At 47.2% G+C, this 19,837-nt stretch overlaps 1 protein-coding gene across 1 annotated transcript in view; it reads left to right on the plus strand.

Annotated features, from left to right (window-relative positions):
- PLXNC1 (plexin C1) overlaps positions 1-19,837 on the plus strand; it is a 154,366-nt gene that overhangs the window by 127,054 nt on the left and 7,475 nt on the right. The window contains exons 22-27 of the mRNA XM_045830553.1: positions 2,819-2,996; positions 5,198-5,301; positions 14,692-14,746; positions 17,049-17,080; positions 17,177-17,284; positions 18,462-18,625. Coding sequence (XP_045686509.1) covers positions 2,819-2,996; positions 5,198-5,301; positions 14,692-14,746; positions 17,049-17,080; positions 17,177-17,284; positions 18,462-18,625 — 641 coding nt within the window. The remainder of the gene's footprint in view (positions 1-2,818; positions 2,997-5,197; positions 5,302-14,691; positions 14,747-17,048; positions 17,081-17,176; positions 17,285-18,461; positions 18,626-19,837) is intronic.

The raw sequence follows: 19,837 nt of genomic DNA on the forward strand, positions 1-19,837 counted from the left end.
CGGGGTGGTGCAGAGTGAGGCGCACTCTGAGGGTCTGACTACACTTATGCTTAGGAAACCGCTGTTGAGTAGTAAGTGTTAACAGCATGAAAAATGAATACAAATCAACTTGTCTGAATTTACTCTCAGAATTCCCTGTGGACTCTATAAAATGTCATTTTACCTATTTTCCCACCCACCTAGCTGTGGAGGCAGTGGCAGATTTACATTATTTTACATCCAGTTAAGATTTTCTTTTCCTTTTGGTTATGTTTTTAAGAAGAATATTTATTTCCCATAAAGACGTGCTTTTGTTAACGACAATAGTGCCCTTTGGGCAGCCACACGATTCTATTTCACAAATACCTATGAAACTGCTAAACAAGCTGGGGCTGCTGGAGCTGTGATTGCAGGTGCTCTGCATTCATGTCGACCTTGGAAGCCCTGTGAAACAGCTCAGCCACAACACCCCTGGTGAGCAGACCGCCTGGTGGAGAGCTGTTGGGGGACACTAGCAAGTCTGCTCAGGCTTTAGTGCGCAGGACTCGCGTTTACCTTCCCATCCTCTCCAGAAGCCTCATCTGTGCTGGGGTCTAGCTTAGGACTTCACTTACAGCCTCATTTAAGACAGGGGTCCTGGGCGTGTGTGCCTGTGACCAGGAGGAGTGAGGCTAGGACCAGGCAGAGAGGAGGAGGGACCTGTTGCTGACTGCTTCGTGACCCCGACTCCTGGCTCTGCCACTTAGGAGCTGAGTTACTTGGCCCCTCAGTGCCTCAGTTTCCTCACTCTAAAATGGGGGTGATAATTATACAACCATCTCCCCAAGGATATTGAGAAGATTTTAAAAAGCATGTCTTGAAATGCATTTGACCTGTTGTTGTCTGGCCCCAGAGATCTCAGGAAATGCTACTAAGAAAGGGAGGCGAGGGAGCAGACTTTGGCATGAGGCTTCACCACCTTGGTTTCTTTCAGACAGTCTGCCCAGAAGCTAGCTGCCCTTCTTACCCAGAGTTCCCTGCCTTCTCTCTGGTCCAGCATTTCAGGCTTTGTGAGCAGAGAGGTATTCTGCATACCTTCCCCAGGTGGGGGTGGGAACGGGCTCAAACACAAATGTGCTCTGAGAGCAGGCACGGGAACAGCCGTGTTCCTGGCAGAAGGAAACTCACACAGGCCAGACTGAGAGCACTGCTGAACTTCGAAGTTCAGGTTCCACTGGTTCAGAGTTTTAATCATTTGGTTAGGACCAGACCAAAGTGTTCTCTTGCATAATTGGAAACAGGATTGTAGGGGCAAGATTTAAAGGCAGTAAAGAGAAGACATGCCCCTGAGAACCTCTCCGGAGTTCAGAAGCCCCTTTTCGCGTCATGATCTGTAAATCATATCCTTCCGAGCACTCAGGGGCCAGACACTGTTCCAAGTGTCGCATGGTTAATTCAGGTCATCATCATAGGAACCCTGGGAAGCAGTTACCGCCATTATTTCCACTTCGCAGGCGAGAAAGCTGAGCAACAGAGGGGTGACCCAGCTGGTTCAGGGTGGGGTGGGATTGAACCCGGGAGTCTGAACCCAGGGCAGTCGTTCTGCCCATTTTGTTTGCTGGCAGTGTCCTCCTTCCTCGACAGATGCTCAGCATGGGCCTGAGTCCCCTCTGCTCCAGTCAGCTGGGTCTCTGTTTCCTAATGTCAATACTAACAGTAATAATAATTTCTATAGGCTGCAGCAATTAATAACATCGCTATTATTATTATCATCTAGCCCTTCCCAGTAGCCTGCCCTGTGCCAGGCCTTTGATGGGCTAGAAGGCAGGTACTATTGTTATAACCACTTTAAAGTCGTTAACCCTAGGGATCCCCATTCTTCACGTTATTTGTGCTTTCAAATTATTTTAACATTTTCAGTAATCATTTTGCATTCCCTCATCACAGCCAGGCTCAAAAACATTAAATAATTGTGCATTTCACATAGTACCCAGGTGCTATGCTAATTACAAAATACTCATAGCACATCCGTGACTCAGTTCCCCCAAGGACCCATAAAAGTAAATGTGGTTGTTGTAGATGTGTTCACCTGTTCTTAGACAAAGGAAATCTGAAATTGCTCTTAAATTCGTTTGGAAATGTTCCCTAGTTCAGTGTTTTCACACATTCTTGAAGGCCGCGCTTCCCCCATTCGCCTGATTCCAGGGCCTGGCTGCACTGGGAGATGTTAACTGACAAAACGTTAAGTAATGGCCCCAAAATGTAAAGTAATTAATGCCAGGATAATAGTACAGGGTGGAGATCTCGGTGTTTTAATGAGGGCTCGAGAAACCGTCTGAGGGAAGATGTTGAAAGCGGAGGGGGAGATGAATGTTACCATAATTAATGCTGCATATTAAAAATGCCTATTTAAAAAAGTGGCCTCTTCTGCCTGATCAATACAGGGACCCTGTAACCTTTCCTGTCACCTGGAACTTCACTGTGGGACTCTGTGGTCCTATTAATCAAAAAGATAATCACCAGTCTGCCCTCACTTACTGTGGAACCTTTCCAAGTTTGGGGATTTTTTTTTTTTTAGGATGAAATTAGAAATCACCATTTTTAGAAAATTTATGAGTGTATATATTTTACTTTCAGATATATTTATTCAATGCTAGCTCCATAATGAGAGTTTTAACTTTCTGTTTTTCTTTCCATTATCCCTGAAGAGAATGGATTATGGCAAAAAGATTAAAGTAGTATAATGCAATGTGGTTTGCTAATGCCTGTATTAGTGAGACTCCCCAAGATCTGTCTTTTATGAACACCTTTCAGATTGCGATTATCTAATAGACTTGGAAACCTGTTTATATTCTTGCAGGCATTAAACGTCGTCTTTGAAAAAATTCCAGAAAACGACAGTGCAGATGTCTGTCGGAATATTTCAGTCAATGTTCTTGATTGTGATACTATAGGCCAAGCCAAAGAAAAGATTTTCCAAGCATTCCTCAGCAAAAATGGCTCTCCTTATGGACTTCAGCTGAATGAAATCTGTCTTGGTAAGGCACTGCCCGAGCTGTTTTGTCCCGGTCCCCAAAGCAGCACCCCTTACCCCTGCCCCCCACCCTGCCCCCAGCACAGAAGCTTCCATCTGGTGATGCTCATCTGGCCTGTCGCTCCCAGGGGGCACGCCTAGGGCTGAGAGACTGTGCGGCTCTCCCGGGAGCGTCGTGATTCTTCCTAGGAAGCATCATTCTTCGAAGACGCTGGTTTTCTTAATATTATGTTTGTAAATCAGATTCATGAGATTGTGAACCCTGATACCGAAGGATTCACCTTGCATCAAGAAGTACAAAAAGGTGTAAACCCGTGCCCTCTGTGTGTGTTGTGTTTCACATTGGCATTTGATTTGTTTGTTGTGATACCCAGTGTGTCATTAGTGGGTGGCTTAGACTCTCAGTGTTAACTCCAGCATGCTAGAAAGGTCATCCTCCTCTCTGCTAATCTCATCCTGCATTAAGTACATCCTCCACCCTCCCCGAACATGAAGCGGCATCTGCTCAGAATTCATTTTCGGGCTCTATCAGTATACTGCAAAGGAGAGCATATGCGTGAGCCAACTAACAGGGCTCCACTTCACTCAAATGTTCATCAACACTTTAAAGTTGAATTGCACACAGGCCTCGCAGGAGAGCGTCATGGGATTTTATAGCCGACAATGGGACAGGAAGGAGAGTAGAATAACATCAGTGACAGCATAAACAAGGTTCATCTCCCCTCGGTGTACAGTTGTAGCCTCCACTAAGCAGGCAATTAAAATCATCCCACCCCACCCTCCTGGTCAAACTCTTGCTTAAAAGGCCACTGAGAGAAGCCTGGGGGTAGGGTCTGGCAAATTTTAATGAAACCCTGTGAATATGTAGCTTTAAGAAAGCCGAGCTACTACAGCACCTCTCTCCTTCTCCTCTCTTCTGTTTGCTTTCTTTGGATGGATGGATGGACCGTTGGCCACTTGAAGACCAGTTTAGCTCACCGGTTAGATGCAACGTCAGAGGGGCAGCTCCAGTCCTGAGCCTGCCTCCCACAGCGAGTAGCTCTGACTGCAGAGTGGATAGACACACAGAGCCAAGGACCACAGGAAGAACAGCCTGGTGGCCTCAGTCCTGCCACTGCCAAGTCAGTAGTAGGGTCCTCCCACCACTCCCGGCTTTGTGCTCGTCAGGTGCTCCTGGCCTCCTGAAGTAGGAAGGCAGTAGCAGAACAGGCAAACTAGAAGCTTCACGTTGTACTCTGATGGTAAATGGGACACAGAGTACCAGCTGTGTCAGCTTCTGCATGCCTGCTGATCTTCCAAACTACCTCCAAGGCTGGCCTCAGAAAGTGAAGGCAAAGCCGTAGAAACCAGCTATTAAGTTGTATCCAATACCAGAAGCAGCTATGCTCAGGCCCCTTATGCAGAGGCTCACAAGCTCAGATGCTCAAGGAGGCAGGAACTATCATAACCAAGAGGTCTGGGCCTGTGTGAGACAACGGGAAATGATGGGGCCTGGCTGAACTGGAAAAAGACGTGCCATCTAAGGGGGCAGTGTCACTGAGCTTTAGCCGATGGTGGGCCTGTGTGGTCCGTGTTGCCAGATGGTACAGTTTTTTACAAGAGAAAGCAGAAGTCCAAATTTTTACATGCTATGTTCCAGTCATTGAATGTTGGTGCAGAATTGACATTAAATTAATAAGTAAAACACGATGCAGGGGCACAAAAAAAGAACAAACACATCTGTGGGCCACATTCCGACCCTACGGCACAGGCTGGCAACCCGTGTGAAGGAGCTGGAACCCTGTGCTTTGGGGCATTGGCCCACCACCAGTGTCTCCTGCCCAGGAATCTGCAGAGAGTAGCTCGCAGTGTGCCTGCTTGTGAACGCAAAGGCATGCGTGTGACCGTACAGGTTTGCTTTGGGAATTTCTGAAGTAGCATTCCCTCTGAGGAGGTGTCTTCATTCAGTTTCACTTCCGGGCCGAGCCACAGAGTAAAAGCTTCAGGGAAAAGTGGTCTGAAAAGTGAAGCCCTGACCATAACACAGAAATAAAACAAAACTCAGGCTGCTGGCCTGGCTGATAGGTTGCTAAATGTTCCAACAAATATTTACCATTTCATTTACATTTAATTGATTTATGAGTGATATTTGCAAAAGTGACAGGATAGCATTTAAAATTTCTCATTGCAATTTTAAAGCAACGGAAATGCTCTTTTTTCCCCCAGAGCTTCAAGCGGGCACACGGCAGAAGGAACTCCTGGATATTGACAGCTCCTCTGTGATTCTCGAAGATGGCATAACCAAGCTTAACACCATCGGCCACTACGAGGTAAGAACAAAGCTTAGCCCCCAATGCCCCCTCCTCCCTCAGCCCCAATCCTGACTGGATGAAGTCATCCTGGTACCGTGTAAATTCTTTTAAAAAATTCTAGGACTCCCAGCCATTTTCTAGAATGGTTTGCAGATTGCTTTCCTCTAGGGCAGAAATTTCCCTTAGTTGCTCATTTGGAAGAATCCATGGATTACTGTCTCTCGTGGTTTACTGGTTCCTCCAGGTTTCCGTGTCTGAAAGCTTTGATTTTCATGTGTGCCCATTGCTCTCCATCCTGCAGTTTAGGTGAGAAATTCCCCATTACAAGATTCTCTGGCCTCTCAAAGCACATTTCTCAGCAAAGTCCTAGAAGAGTTATCATTCAGCTTGATGCTGAATAAAGCCTATAAGAGTCCTGAGGCTCACCGCTGTCCCGTGTTCACATCAGATCGCTAACCTTTCGGCAGGGTCCTTTTTTTTGAAGAGGTTGTACATTTCCTGTTTGTGACATTTAGCCCTACCTCCTTTGGCCCCTGACCCACATGTGGGGTGAGTGCCAGTGTGGGTAAGGGGTGCAGGTGGCCGCTCAGAGATCTGAGAACCCTGCAGAGAACAAGGGAGAGGAGGAAGGGAAGGTTCCTGAACACACTGGGATAATGGTAGTCATTCAGGAATATTATCCAAATCTTTGTCAAATACCTACTATGTGCTATGAGCTGGGGGTACTTATGAAAGTAAGAGAGCCCAGGCCCTGCCCTCACAAATCCTACAGCCCAGGGGAGCTGATGGAGAAGGGAAGGGAGATGAGTGATGAGGCAACACCTTACGGAGGAATAGTGCTGTGACTCAGAGCATCTGGGGAGGCTTCCTGGAGGAAGCCATGACTAAGCCAAGACCTCTGCTTAACCAGGCTGAGGTGGGGTGCCAGCACGCCCAGCAGAGATGGGAGAACATGTGTGTTTTTCCACAAAAATACTTTGGCTAAAATTTGAGAGGGCTGGGGGTGGCATCAGGATAATAATAGTCAGCTTTCTGGAGCCCTCACTCCGCACTGCATGCTGACCTTAGCATTTCTCTTTATCTCAGCTCATTCTGTCTTCTAGCAGTTCTATGAATTGGCACTGTTATTAACCCACTTTATAGATGGGTACAGTGAGGCTCAAGGAGGTTTACTAACAGTAGCTGACAGAGTGAAGATTTCGTTCCAGGAAGCGGGGCCCCACGGCCTGTGGCTTCACCAGCACACACTGCAGCTCCTCTAGGAGGAAACCAGAGAAGTGGGGGCAGAGGGGAGAGGAGGGGCACAGATTATGCAGGTCCGGTCAGCTTCTTCAGGGGTTCAGATTTCATCTCAAGAATAGTGGGAAGCCACTGGAGAATCTTAAGCAGGGGAGATTTGTGTTTCAGAGGTAACTGTGGCTGTATGGAGGGCACAGAAGGAAGGGATGCAAACCTGGAAATGGGGAGACCCTTTAGACGCTGTCATTAGGAGAATTACAGGTGAGGAATGATGCTGACCAGAAAGGGCACCATGGCTCTGGAAGTAGATGCAGGTGGAGGGGTTCAGGGATGGGGGGGTGGACATCACAAGCCGTGTGGGTGGGGGAGAGCCCAGGTAAGGGACAGGTCAGGGTGGCACTCAGGGATGGCGGGGCAGATACATAGATGCAGGTGTTCTTCCAGAGATGGAGAAGACAGGAGGAGCAGTTTCCAGGCCACTTGAAGGGTCGGTGGCACCCCCTGTTTCATGGCCATCAAGCCCCAGGGAGATGTGTCTGCACCAGGAAGGCCTTTGGCCCCTGCCAGGCACCCCCTCAGCCAGGAAGAAATGGAGACCATTCCTCAAGCACAGCTTTCTGGAAAACAGCCAGGAGCAAAGAGTCCCTCATCCTTAGACTTGGCTGAGTGGGCTTCTCACCCAGTTTGGAAACAGCTGCTGTGGGTGGTAGCTGGGTGGGCACTGCCCCTGCAGCCTTTGCTGGAGGCTCCTCACACAGAAAGCTGTGGATTAACAACTTGCTCCAGTGCTCACGCTCTGGCAGCTCAGACTACCAACCTTGGAATCATCTTGCTGGGAGCTGTTGGTCTTAGCTTTGGAGATTATAAACCCCCACAGGGAACTTTCTGAAAATTCAGTAGTACTCCTGTTTCTGGGCCACACTGGGAGAAGCAGTGCTCTTAGGCAGGGGTGTCAAACTCATTTTCACCGGGGACTACATCAGCCTCGCGGTTGCCTTCCAAGGGTAGGACTGTATAAATGTAACTACTCTTCAACAGTTAAGCAAGGGCTTGGTGTTGCCACTGGGTAGAAACAAGGTGCCGGACCAGATAAAACAAGGTGGAGGGCTGGATTTGGTCTGCAGGCCTTGCGTTTGCCACTTGTGCTCTAAGGAATCTAGGGGACAGACGGACATTAGAGCTGGTGGAAGTGCTTAGAGAGGAGTTTATTGTGGCATCAGTTTGAAGTTCAGGTTGCAGACCCCCAGGCACTTCCCCCTCTGCTCGTGTCTGGGTAGCCAACTTGTCTCAGCAAGTTCGGAAGGAGCACAGCCCTCCTTTGGTGCTTTAGGCTCAGGTGCTTGCCGTGCTCAGCTGTGTGAGGAGAGCTGGACACCCTGGTCAGGTTTCTCAGTGTCCCCTGGCAACTCTGTGGCATGGGGTGGGCCCCAAAGGAAGGGGGTGTGGCCACCACCTCCGTTGAGGAAAGACAGGACAAGCCACCCCAGCAGGGAAAACGAGGGCCCACCACACTGTCTGCAGGCAGGGGAAGGCTGTCGGGAGAGAGAACATCAGTGTACACTGGAGACATCCGCTGTGCTAGACACCGCTCTGCTTCGGGATGATAATGAAATTAATCCAGCCTGTAGTCACTTCCCATCCAAATGATTTATTGGCCTCATACCCTAGCATCACCACATGGTGGTAATAAATGACAAGACTAGGACGCAAGAGTTTAAAGGATTCTCCTTATGTTTACAAAGCTAAGCTATAAGGCAAAAACAAAACACACACACACACACACACACACACACAAACCCACAAAAAACAGAAAGCTTAAAGGAAATGGGGAGGTCATTGGGCCCTGTGAGTCCTATGCCTGGACCATCTCGAATACCCTGTTTTCCAAACACTGCTCAGAAGAAAGTAGCCACCACTCTCAGCCACCTAAATCTGTACTTGGTTTGGTGGCATCCCGGCAGTTTCCAAATTTGGAGTAATTTGACAGGGCCAGGCTGAAACGAGCTTTTGCCCTTTCATTAAAGAACAATTTTCTTCTGAGTGCTTGCATCTCCCTCCAAAGAGACAAGATGCTAAGTATCACTCATATTCATTTACTAAAGTACCCTAGTTTGAGTCACTGTAAGTGCTTGAAAGCAGGAAAAAAACCCTGTATTTTATTGAAAAATGGGGTCTAACTCAAGAATTTTAAGTGATTCAGCATCATCTTCCTCCAATTAGCCCTAATTAGTGAGGTTTTAAAAGTTAATCTTTAGCGACAGGCCAGTTCCTTTTACTATCTAAACACAGCCCCCACTGTGGGCTGTGAGCCTGTTCTTGTCCCCTTGCTCTGTCCTTGGGGCACACAGAGTGGAGCTGGTCTGCTTTGAATGAGTTACTGTCCATATATTTGAAGAGCAGGTTTCTACAGGGAATCTGGGAACCCAGCAAAAATATAGCATCTCATGGGCCAGGTGCAGGTGGCCTCCCGAGCTCTGAACTGCTGGCAGCACACTGTCACCTACAGAATGGTGATGCCCTTGCAAACCCTGGGCATCGGCAAGGTCACTTTCTACGATGATAACACAGCAGCCCATGCTCAGCACTTGTCACATGCATGAGCCCAATTCATGCTCACAACCAGTTTCCATCAGATGAGCACAGAGGAGGGCAGCTTTCTGCTCTGGTCTCATTCTGTTCTGTGCAGACAGTGGAGTAAAGCCGACATCTTTACAAACACATTAAACCAGAGGCATCTGTCTCCCTATAATTAAGTCCTCCCGCGTGCTTCCGTAACTGGCTGTTGCGGTGTGCGCGTTGGCTGTGAGGGGAACAGCACAGTGTTCTGGGGCTGTGTGGATGTGCTGGTGCTGGGGGGTGGTTTTTCAGGGTCCAGGCCTTTCTTCCCCTCACTTCCCCAACCTCCTGTGACCGTTTACTGGCCCAAGTTATTGCACCCACAGCCTGCTGTGGAGTGGTGTTAAGTGTGTAGGGCAGGTGTTGGATCTGGCAGGAAGTGTTCTCTATAGATCGCACTTCTCACTCTGAGCTGTGAAGTTTTGAAGGGCATCTAACCGCTGTGTCATTGAAGGGTGTGCCATATAACAGGTGAAGTGGTCAGTGCTAATGTCAAAGCTGTCACTCAGAGGGCATTTAGAGCTCATAGGAATGTCCCAAAGGGCCTGCTGAGTAAAGTAAGTGGTCCTTCCATACAGGTTTGTCATGTGTGACACTAGAATGAAGGCATTTTACTGTCTCTAAAGACTTCTTACAGAATGACTTCAGATGCTTATCTAACTAATGCGTAGAGTGCTTGTCTACCGAGCACTTTTCTAGGCGCTATGACAGACAGTGACTCCTTCAGTCCTCTTTGTAGCCCAGTAAGGTGGATGCTCTTGTCATTCCCATCCTAAGTCACAGTGAGGCTAAGAAATTTGCCCACAGTCACATAGCTCTCCTCACTGATGCCCCAAGGCCAGAAGCAGATGAAAAAGGCATTGCGTCAGGGCCAGAGCGATACCTTTGCTCAGAACCAGGTTCTCAGCCCATGCTCCCAGCCTCTGAGGCAGCCTGGCTGCAGAGCTGGGGCCGATTTAGAAGAAATCTTGGTATTTACCTTCTCTGATGTCAAATTCAAAAGGGTTATTTCTCTTCAGATCTTATGATGGCTCTCATGTCTGTGAGTTTATCAAAATACTTCCTTATTTCTAATCCTACTTTAACATCATTCATTCAAGATGATACTAGTTACCTTCATCAGAAGGGAGGGCCTCTTTCAGGCGTCCAAGAGCTGACAACCCCAGCCCAAAATGAGCACAGGCACACTTAGCTTCCCAATTACACACTCGCCGCTGGAGGCCAGACTGCCTCCCAGAGGACCGGCTGAGGATTCTCCCTCACAGTCCTCAGGGCGTTTGCTGACTGGCCCAGGGGTAAGTCCAAGTATGCAAGGAGGAAGCAATTTCAGTGTTTCAAGAATTCTTTAGAGCGCAGGCCTGGCTGTCAGGGACTGTGTGTGTGATTTGATGTGTCTGTTGAGAATGTTCTGATAAGCCCAACCCACCCATCACTGAAGAACTGAGCAAGGTCATCCTGCTGGCCATGAGAGAGAAAGATTCCTATTTCATCTGCCTCCAGCCTCAGGGTGTCAGCAAGCAGAGCTAAGAAGGAAGATGGGGTGAGCGGTGTTGACGTGTGACTGCTGAGAGGATACTAGTAAAATAGAACTGTTTTTACATAATAACCATTTTCAGAATGAGAGATACCAGCAAGGGCTTCCACACAGTGATTTATGTTGATTATTGTGTTTTCATATTTTTTAAGGAAAAAATGTTTCAGTCTTTATTCATAATTAAATATGACTATTTTTTATAATTTTTCATAAAATTTTTAGGCTGAAATTCCAGCTTTCCTTTTAGGTTAAATCAACGAAATCATCAATATTTGACCGTATTTACCTATAAAAATGGCAGTTTCCTAACATTAAATACAAGTTCAATCTTATAGTGCTAGAAAATCCATTTTTATGGAATTATCTTCAACTTATGCCGTAAAGTTAGTATTTTAGCACAAAGACATCTCACCTTCACTTGCAAATGTTTTGGAGGATGCATAGCTTCTGCTTATTTCAAGACTTAAATTGTTGACGTGTGTCCATTTCTCCCGATTCGATGATGGGAAAGCGGACGTTCATCTCCGCAGCGTCCGGCCTGGGTCAGCCGGCGCTGAAGGCGTGTGGCCTTGTTGTCACATCGCATCCTGGGACTCCTCAAGACTGGAAGGAATTTAATTTGAAATCACCGTGTGGACCAGTTCTCCTCTGGGCTGGAGGAATATTCCTGCCTTGGATCTACCCAGTGACATTAATCTTTCTTTGATTTAATTTGGTTTTCATTCCTAAAGTGAGCGCCCAGAGGATGCTCCCCGCCTCACAGGAGCACAGGAGGATTAATGAGTCACTTTTAGGAACACATTTGGAGCTCCTCGGGCAGAACAAACAGCATTATATTTTTAACACTTTGGGTTCTGTGACACTTTTCAAAAAGGCGTTTCTGTCCTTAACTTGGTAGCAACTGACTTGTGCGAAATACAAAACAAAACCCACCTCACCCCCCAAACATCTGTAAATCTACTAGTTCTCTGTGTAGTGAGGTTGAAGTAGCACACAGGGGGAAATGCCGCAGCCCGAGAGCAGCTGTGAAAGTTGGAAATACACTCACACACATCCATGCTCAGAAACACACACCTCATCTGCTAATAAAATGCTTTTTTATACTTGCTCTCGGGAGATAATTTCAGAGTAAAAGTTCCCTGGGACAAGCTGCGCCTGCGCACTCTCCGTGCCCGTGCGCAGCGCCAGCCGTGGGTCGGCGCCAGCTCTGGAAGAGACATTTGAACTTTGGCAGCGCTCCTTATCAGAGGGCCCATCCGCGGCATTTGTGATTATAGAGCACAGGGGCTGGCTTTTGGCAAAACAAAGCGTCTGACAGTAACAGTATTGGCCCAACACTCGACAGGATCCATTTGGGATTCATTCTTTGACAATTACCCAGAATGAATCACAGCTTCCTTTTATAAAAAGATATTTATTGGCTTAGAAGCAGATCATATCCAGCTCTTCATGGGGAAGAATTTTGTAACTATGTTCTAACATTCTCATAAACCCCAGAGTTGGAGGGTTACTAAGGGGGAGCCTGCACACAGTATTCAATTGCATCAAATATGGAGGAAAATTGAAAAATCAGCCAGAAAAGCAATGAATGGCTCAAGGGGAAAAGGAGAGGAGGTTTGGTAATAGCAGAGTCAAAGAGCTCAATAAAAGTTCAGAGCCTCACTCAAGACAGTTTACACAGGGCTGATGGCCACAGCCAGCCCCTGCCTAGACCTCCCTCCCCACAAGAGGTCACAAACACCAGCAAGTAGTTGAAGACCTGTGGCCCAAATTTAGCAGCTGGCTGGACACAGCTAGCAGGACAGCTGTGCTCTGGGGCCTTTCCAGGGCTGGCTCGCACTCTGTTCCTTCCTCTGTGGGTACAGCCTGTAGGGGCTTAGGCCTTAATCCTTTGTGCTTGCTAAGGAGGTTTGTACGTGCTGATAACCAACAGGCAGCAGGCCAGAAGAGAAATCTGAGTTTCTACTTTTTTGCAGACTGGGGAAGGCAGATCCAAATTAGTATTAGAAATCAGAACAGCCTTAGCGCTTTAGGATGGCGGGAACAAGCACAATCCCAGAATGAAGGTGAGGATTTCTGTACCTGTGATCTGCCTCTTCTTTTGGGGGAGCAGCACCTCTACGCAGTTTGCTTCTCCCGAGGATGGAGGCCTGCCTCTACACCTGTTCGTCCAGCTCCCCTGGGCAGGGTGGGAGGGCTACACTGGAAGGCCTTCTGGTGCTGGCTTCCCCAGTCCCAAAGGCCTCAGGTGAGAACTCTTGTCTTTATCTCCAAAAGAGACTCCACACAGGCATTGCAATAGTGTGTCGAGGTCGTAGAAGCATTTATTTGTCAAACGTGTACATTTTAAATCTGCGGCAATTTTTTAACAGTTTTATTGAGATAGAGTTTATATACCATAAAAGATCACCTTTTTAAAGTATACAATTCAGTGGGGTTTTTTGTATTTACCGAGTTGTACATTCATCACTGCAGTCTAATGTCAGAACATCTTCATTGCCCCAAGAAGAAACCTTGAACTCATTAGCAGTTACTCCTTGCTCCTTTGACCCCTGCTGTAGGCAGTTAGCAATCCACTTTCCATCTGTAGAAATTTGCCTGTTCAGGACATTTTACATAAACGGGATTGTGCCATCTGTGGTTTTTGTGCCTGGCTTCTTTCACTTAGCACATGTGAGTACTCCTTTCCTTTTAGTGTGTGGCAGTTCTTTGTAGTGTGTTCACACAATGGAATACTATACAGTGATTAAAAAGGGACAGAGTACTGGTAGCAGCAACAACTTGGATACCCATCACAGACTTTAATATTGACCCTAAGAAGCTAGACACAAGAATATATACTGAATGACTCCAATTACCTGATGTTCAAGAACAGATACAACTGATAGTGATGGAAGTCCAAAGAAGAAGGGGAATTATAGACTGGAAAGGGATTGTGGAAGCCCTTCTCAGGACCTTGAAGTATAGTTTTATATCTTGATATGGGTGATAGCTACACAGGTATGTATTTCGGTGAACATTCATTGAGCTGTACACTTTATATCAGTGAATGTTAAGTACTTTTCTTTATAAATTAAATTTTTATTTGAAAATGTATGGAATTTTTATGATTTTACAAGCTGCCTTTTCAAAATTTCATACACCTGCATAAAAGAGAACAGACTGTAAGTGGACTGCTAATGAGTTGGAACTCCTGTAGCTGCCACTCAAGCTAGGAGGCAGGACACTACACTAGGGCCAGTGGGAAGCCCCCGCCCTCCTGATCACCACCCCCGCTCCCTTCTCCAAACCGCTAACATCATAGCCTTGACTGGTTTTTTACCTTTACGTGAATGGAATCACACAGTATGCATTCCTCTGTATTGGGCTTCTTTTCTTCTGCTCAGTGTCATTGTGAGTTTTATTCACGTGGCATGTAAGAGTAATTTGTTCATTTTCATTGTTTCATTATAACATTCTGTTGTGTGAACATACCCCAAAGTATTCATTCACTCTGTTGATGGCATTTGAGTCATTTCCAGCATGCGGCAGTCACGAATAGCGCGCTTTCAGGCTGCGTGCTGGCTGCTGCTGGGCACGCACCTAGATGGGGACGGCTCTGTCGAGGCCAGACACCAGCTTTGTGGAGACCTGTTTCCGCACTTACTGACACAGCAGGAAGCTCCGAAATGAGGGTGGCCCAAGTGTCTCTTGACCTCTGGGAGCCTGAGGTGTATCTTAGCACAGCTTTGTCTCCCTCTTCCAGGGGAGACCAGCCCCAGCGGCCCCACAGCGCCTCCGCCTGTGGCATCGTGCTGCCTGGCCGGTCTCCTCAGAGCCCGGGGCTCCTTGCCAACAGTGTGTCCCTCACCATCACAGCACCACCTTCCGGCACCATGCCCAGAACACAGGAATTCTCGATAAATACTGATTTAAAAAGTGAGATTGTACAATCCAGCCAGCCATCTAATTCCTGGGTGACGTTGAGAAGAAATACTTGAAATTTTGACAAGTCATATATTTTTTATTTTTGCTTTCAGATATCAAATGGATCCACTATAAAAGTCTTTAAGAAGATAGCAAATTTCACTTCAGGTAACCAACATAATGTTAACCTTTTGTTCTCACTCAGCCTTAAAAAGTATCACCTTTGCCTCTCAGGAAAGGTGAGACTGCATTGTTGCCGTGTAGTTCTCCGGAAGCAGATAAGAGCCATTCTGGTCTGTTTCTAGTCCTGAGAATGAGAGCCCCGCAAGGAGGACAAGAAAATATCACGAGTGGTTAGCCCCGACACCCAGCATCAAGGCAGTGGCTGCCTCTCACCAGCCCTAACCTCGGGCAGAATCTGTGTCTTTGGAGCTGCTTGCCAACTCCTCCATAGGCTGGGGCTGAAGGGAGAGAGCCCCACACGGTGGGGGAAGCTTGCAGATAATCATACAGCCCTGCCACTGCTGAACAAACAAGATAATCTGGTAGAAAGCCCAAACCTCCCAGTGATAGCATTTGCAACATTGCCATGAAGTGGAGAGAAGACAAACTAAAGAGGGAGGTTTTATGGGAAAGTCACTAGGCCACTCTCTAAACTCTCTTCTGCCTCCCTGATGGCTGAAAACACTGGGACAGCGCCCTGAGAGAAACCCCTGGGTCCAGTTCCAGGTTCGTTTCCAGAGAAACTGTAGCACTGCCAAGGCGAACAGTCCTCAGCCCTCAGGAAGGTTCTGGGCCTCACCAACAGGGCCTGCTCTCTCACACAGTTGGAGGGAGGTAGGGGCTTCCTGATTCCTGGATTCAGTATTAGAGGGGCCCGGTGGGTCCTACCTCCAGGTCAGTACACACGGGGGATGCAGGGCTTCCGATGAAATAGGCCAGCCAGGTGGGTAGATTGCAGGACCCTGTTTGGGGACCCCCCTGCGCTGTCTGTCGTTACATCAGGCTGGAGTGACAGAAGCCACCTTGCACAGAGCAGCTGTCATCCTGGCATAGGGGGGCTGGTGTGCTTGTGTCCTGAGGAGTGGAAGAGTGTGTTGTAGGCTTCAAAGAGTGAACCTTCTGCAGAGCTCGTTATTTGGGGATCTTGTGTTTGGATCTCTTTGTTGGACCTTCAGGCAGTCAGCGCCCCTGCTTCCCTTCTGCCTGGCCCTGCCGAGAGCCCTTATTTCGATCACTCTGCTGCTAACCCTCAACCCCCTCTGGCCCTCTGGACTTTCCTCACCCCCTCTGTCAAACACTCAGCCCGGGGTGAACCCAGCAGCTGGCCTTTCCTGAGCCTGCTCCCGCTGTTTCTCTAGGCATCTCATCTGCCTTCTCCACGGTCCTACCCTGTCTCCTCAAAGCCCGACCCACACAGTTCTCCTGACCATCAGCAGATGGCTCTACCCTGTGCTTCACGAGAACACAGAAATCAGAACTCCCTCGGCAACCAGCAGCAAACCTACCACCTGACGTGCGCCTCCCCTGGCTCCCAGGGCGGCTCTTCCTCCCACCCGAGGCCCGCTGCTGCCTGTGCTCTGTGCCCCACAGTCTGTTCCCACCCTCCGGGCATTTGTGCCCCACTAATCACCTCTCCTGTCACCTGCACTTCCTTTTCCTCCTTCAGCTACCGTATTTTTTCCTGTGAGCATTTCAAGATGCTCTAGTCTCTCATCTTCAAAACGAAAAGTAAATTTCTCTCTTGCCTCCACTCATCACTTCCTTTTCAGCCACGTTTCTTGCCAGAGTGCCATCTCTCCCTGCTACTCTCCCACCTGCTCAGCCGGCCCCACCTAGTTGCCCTTCTTTCGGATTCTAGACGGGGTCACGTTCCTTCTCACCTTATGACCTTTGCACTTGTTTCCCCCTTCCTCCATTTGCCTGGCTAACTATCCATTTATTTAGGTTTAGCGCCAACATCCTTTCCTCAGGGAAACCTCCCAGACTAGGTCAGTCCCTTGTTCAATACTTCCTTGGCACATAATTCTTCTTCACCGTGTTTATCACAGTTGTAATTAAATAATTGTGTAATTAGTAGTATGAAATTCTCTCATTGACTAGGATGTAATTCCATTAGGGCGAGAAGGAGGTCTGTCTGCTTCCCTGTTGGAAGCCCCGTAGCCCGTGGGACACAGTGGGTGCTTGGGGTGTATTTGATAATGATCAGTAAGGGATCTTTCTGCCAGTTTTCACACTTCCAGGGACAGGGAACCTGCTTCCCACTCCAGTCCCCATCCCAATCTTCGTACTGTTCCTAAGATCTTAAGACATGGGGGGGGGGGGGAGGGCAGAATGCAGCTATGAAGAGCTAAAGTACAAGAGCTCAAGGTGCCTCTTCTTAGCACAAAAGGGGCATTTTATGAGAAGGCAGATTAGTCTGTGGTTCTGTTTTTAATGGGCTGTTTTCTCTCCCCCATTTGGTGCTCAGATGTGGAATACTCCGAGGACCACTGCCATTTGGTGAGTTCAGCCTCCCTGTGCTCACGGCTGCATTTGGCTGCCTTCTGCAGCATGAACGGTCTCCTTGGGTAACACTTCTGCTCTGGCTTCCTTTAGATTTTACCAGATTCGGAAGCATTCCAAGATGTGCAAGGCAAGAGACATCGGGGGAAGCACAAGTTCAAAGTAAAAGAAATGTATCTGACAAAGCTGCTGTCGACCAAGGTGCGCGTCCTGTCCCGGGCGGCTTTTGTGGCTGCCTTGGGGTGTGTGATGTGTTCGACTTAATTTCCACCGAAGTGTGAAAATGTTGCAGGTCCCTTGTACCCTCTAGGGAAGCAAAATGAAACTTTAAATTGTAAATGCCCTACCCCCTTCTTCTTCTTCTTCTTTATAAACTGCAAAGATAACAGCACTTTTCAAATTTCTACTATAACACCTCCGATCAGGGATTTAATATTGTTCCCCGCCCCTTTAGCCACCATTTCACTATTTTTTAGGTTGACAGCGTAATTACTCCTTTTTTTGTTGTTATTATGGATGAGCAATAAAACTCCCTCTTTGAATTGCAAATAAAATGAAGTGGGGAGTCAGTGACTAGAAACCTCACTGATTTTTTTTTCATTTTAAAATTAAGAATTCTGTTCACATATAAAAGAGTTACCTGTGAAAGTCAGTGGAATACCAAATTGGGAGCAGATTTCACTTTACCTGGCTTTTAGTGGGATTAACAGAAGTCTGCAGTGATCACCCCCCACCCCCCATGAAATGACTAGCAGTATAAATGCTATTACCTGCACCTGGCCCTGGTCTCCTGCTGACGGGCTTCTCCCGAGGGGGGCAGGGTGCCTGCACGGGGTTCAGTTGACGTGTTCAGTGGGTAGAGGATAGACAGAGCCTCTTGCTTTTCTCAGCTGTGCCACAGAGCTCTGCCTATTTGGTTTTTAGAAAACACTCAGATGCTTTGGAAAGTGTACAGTGAAACACCATAATAGAAATATACGGAACAGGAAAAATCCTGGGAACAGGGCAACGCCACTTGAGTGCTTCAGGCCACACGTGATGAGTGGGAGCCAAACATCCTCGGCTTCTTGGTTTACATATTGGCCCTACCCTGGCATTTCATCTGCTGGAGTTTTCCAGGATATCATTCCTTTTGACTAAACAGTGTTTATCAGTGAGACGCTCTGAACCAAACCTGGACCTGGGCCTGGATTTTCAGGCCCACTGGCCCACACTGTGAGTGCTGGCCTCGTCGGAAAATAGTATATGCTTTCTCTTCAGCTTGTTTTTCTCCGTTTTGCACATTCTCTCTGAACTTGGATTTGATTTTCCATCATGGTTTCAAAACCAATACCCGATTTGTTTTAATCTCCCAAGTCTGATGTTCTGTGTCTTTCAGGTGGCAATTCACTCCGTGCTTGAAAAACTTTTCAGAAGCATTTGGAGTTTACCCAACAGCAGAGCCCCATTTGCTATCAAGTACTTTTTTGACTTTTTGGATGCCCAGGCCGAAAACAAAAAAATCACAGATCCTGATGTCGTACACATTTGGAAAACAAACAGGTGAGAACAAACCGTAGGTGAGTACTGACTGTCCCAGCACCAGGGACAGACTCTTAACTACGAGGAGGACACTGCAGTTATAGCCTTTTGGCTCCTAAGCAACCCTGTCAAAGTGGTTTCTTGCTGTTACTATTTTAAACAATAAACAAAACTATTCTTATGCAGAGCTTCCTATTCTTTAAGTTAAAATAAACAAAGTGTTATCTTGAATGCATGAAAAAGACTTTGTTTGGAATGTTAAAACAAGTTTAGCTTGACCAGCAAAAGATGAGAAATTAACCATATTTTGTGGTTTTCTATTAGAAAATGGAAATCATACAGTTTTCTATTAGAGAATAGTTTTCTATTAGATTTGTACTTCAGAGAATTAGTCATTTTGCAATTTCCAAGCTGTCTATATTCAGTCCAATTCTGTATAGAAATTTCTGCTTTTATTTGGTCAAATGCCATACTCAGATACCATGAGAATTAGCCAAAGGATTGTGCCTAGTTTTTTAACATTTTACCTTAAGCTAAGGCAAGACAAGGTGTCCAAATTTATTCTAAATTTCTCCTCAGGAAGGAAACATAGCTCATTACCTCTATTAGAAATGTTCTTTGTGCGTGAGCGGAATAGGACTCAGAGTTATGATGTAATTACTGGAACTCCTCAGTGCAAGCCCATGCCCTCCCAAGCATTAAAGTTAGCCAGACCATTTAAAATAAGGATTAAAAGCTGAAATTCCAGGGGTCTGGGTCTGACCTTCTCCCATTTAATCCGAGTCTGTCCCAGCTCCACCACGGCTCTCTCCCTTCCTGTGCTGCAGGCCCTGCGGCTCCCACACCAAGACAGTGGCAGCTGAGCGGGCGAGTCTCGGGACAGTGGGGCTATTGAGAGGCCCGGTGGCCATCTGACAGAGGTAGTTAGCTAGGTCAGAGCTGCAAAATAGATTATGAAAGGACTTTGGATGTTCCGCAAGTTCATATTCAAATATTTATTTGAATACCTACTATGTGCCAACTACTGGTAGATGCTGGAGATACAGAAATGAACTAAACAGATAAAAATCCATGTTCTCGCAGAGCTTGCACTCTAATAGGTGGAAACAGACAATAAATCAAATAGGTAAATTGTAGTAGATTAGAAGGTGATCGATGAGAAATTGGACAAAGTGGGAAAAGAGGACAGGGAGGGACTGGACCAGGTGGTCAGAAGCCCCACAGAGATGATGA

The sequence above is a fragment of the Phyllostomus hastatus genome, unplaced genomic scaffold (genome assembly GCF_019186645.2).
Source record: "Phyllostomus hastatus isolate PE091 unplaced genomic scaffold, TTU_PhHast_1.1 phas_contig_152, whole genome shotgun sequence".
Lineage (NCBI taxonomy): Eukaryota > Metazoa > Chordata > Mammalia > Chiroptera > Phyllostomidae > Phyllostomus > Phyllostomus hastatus.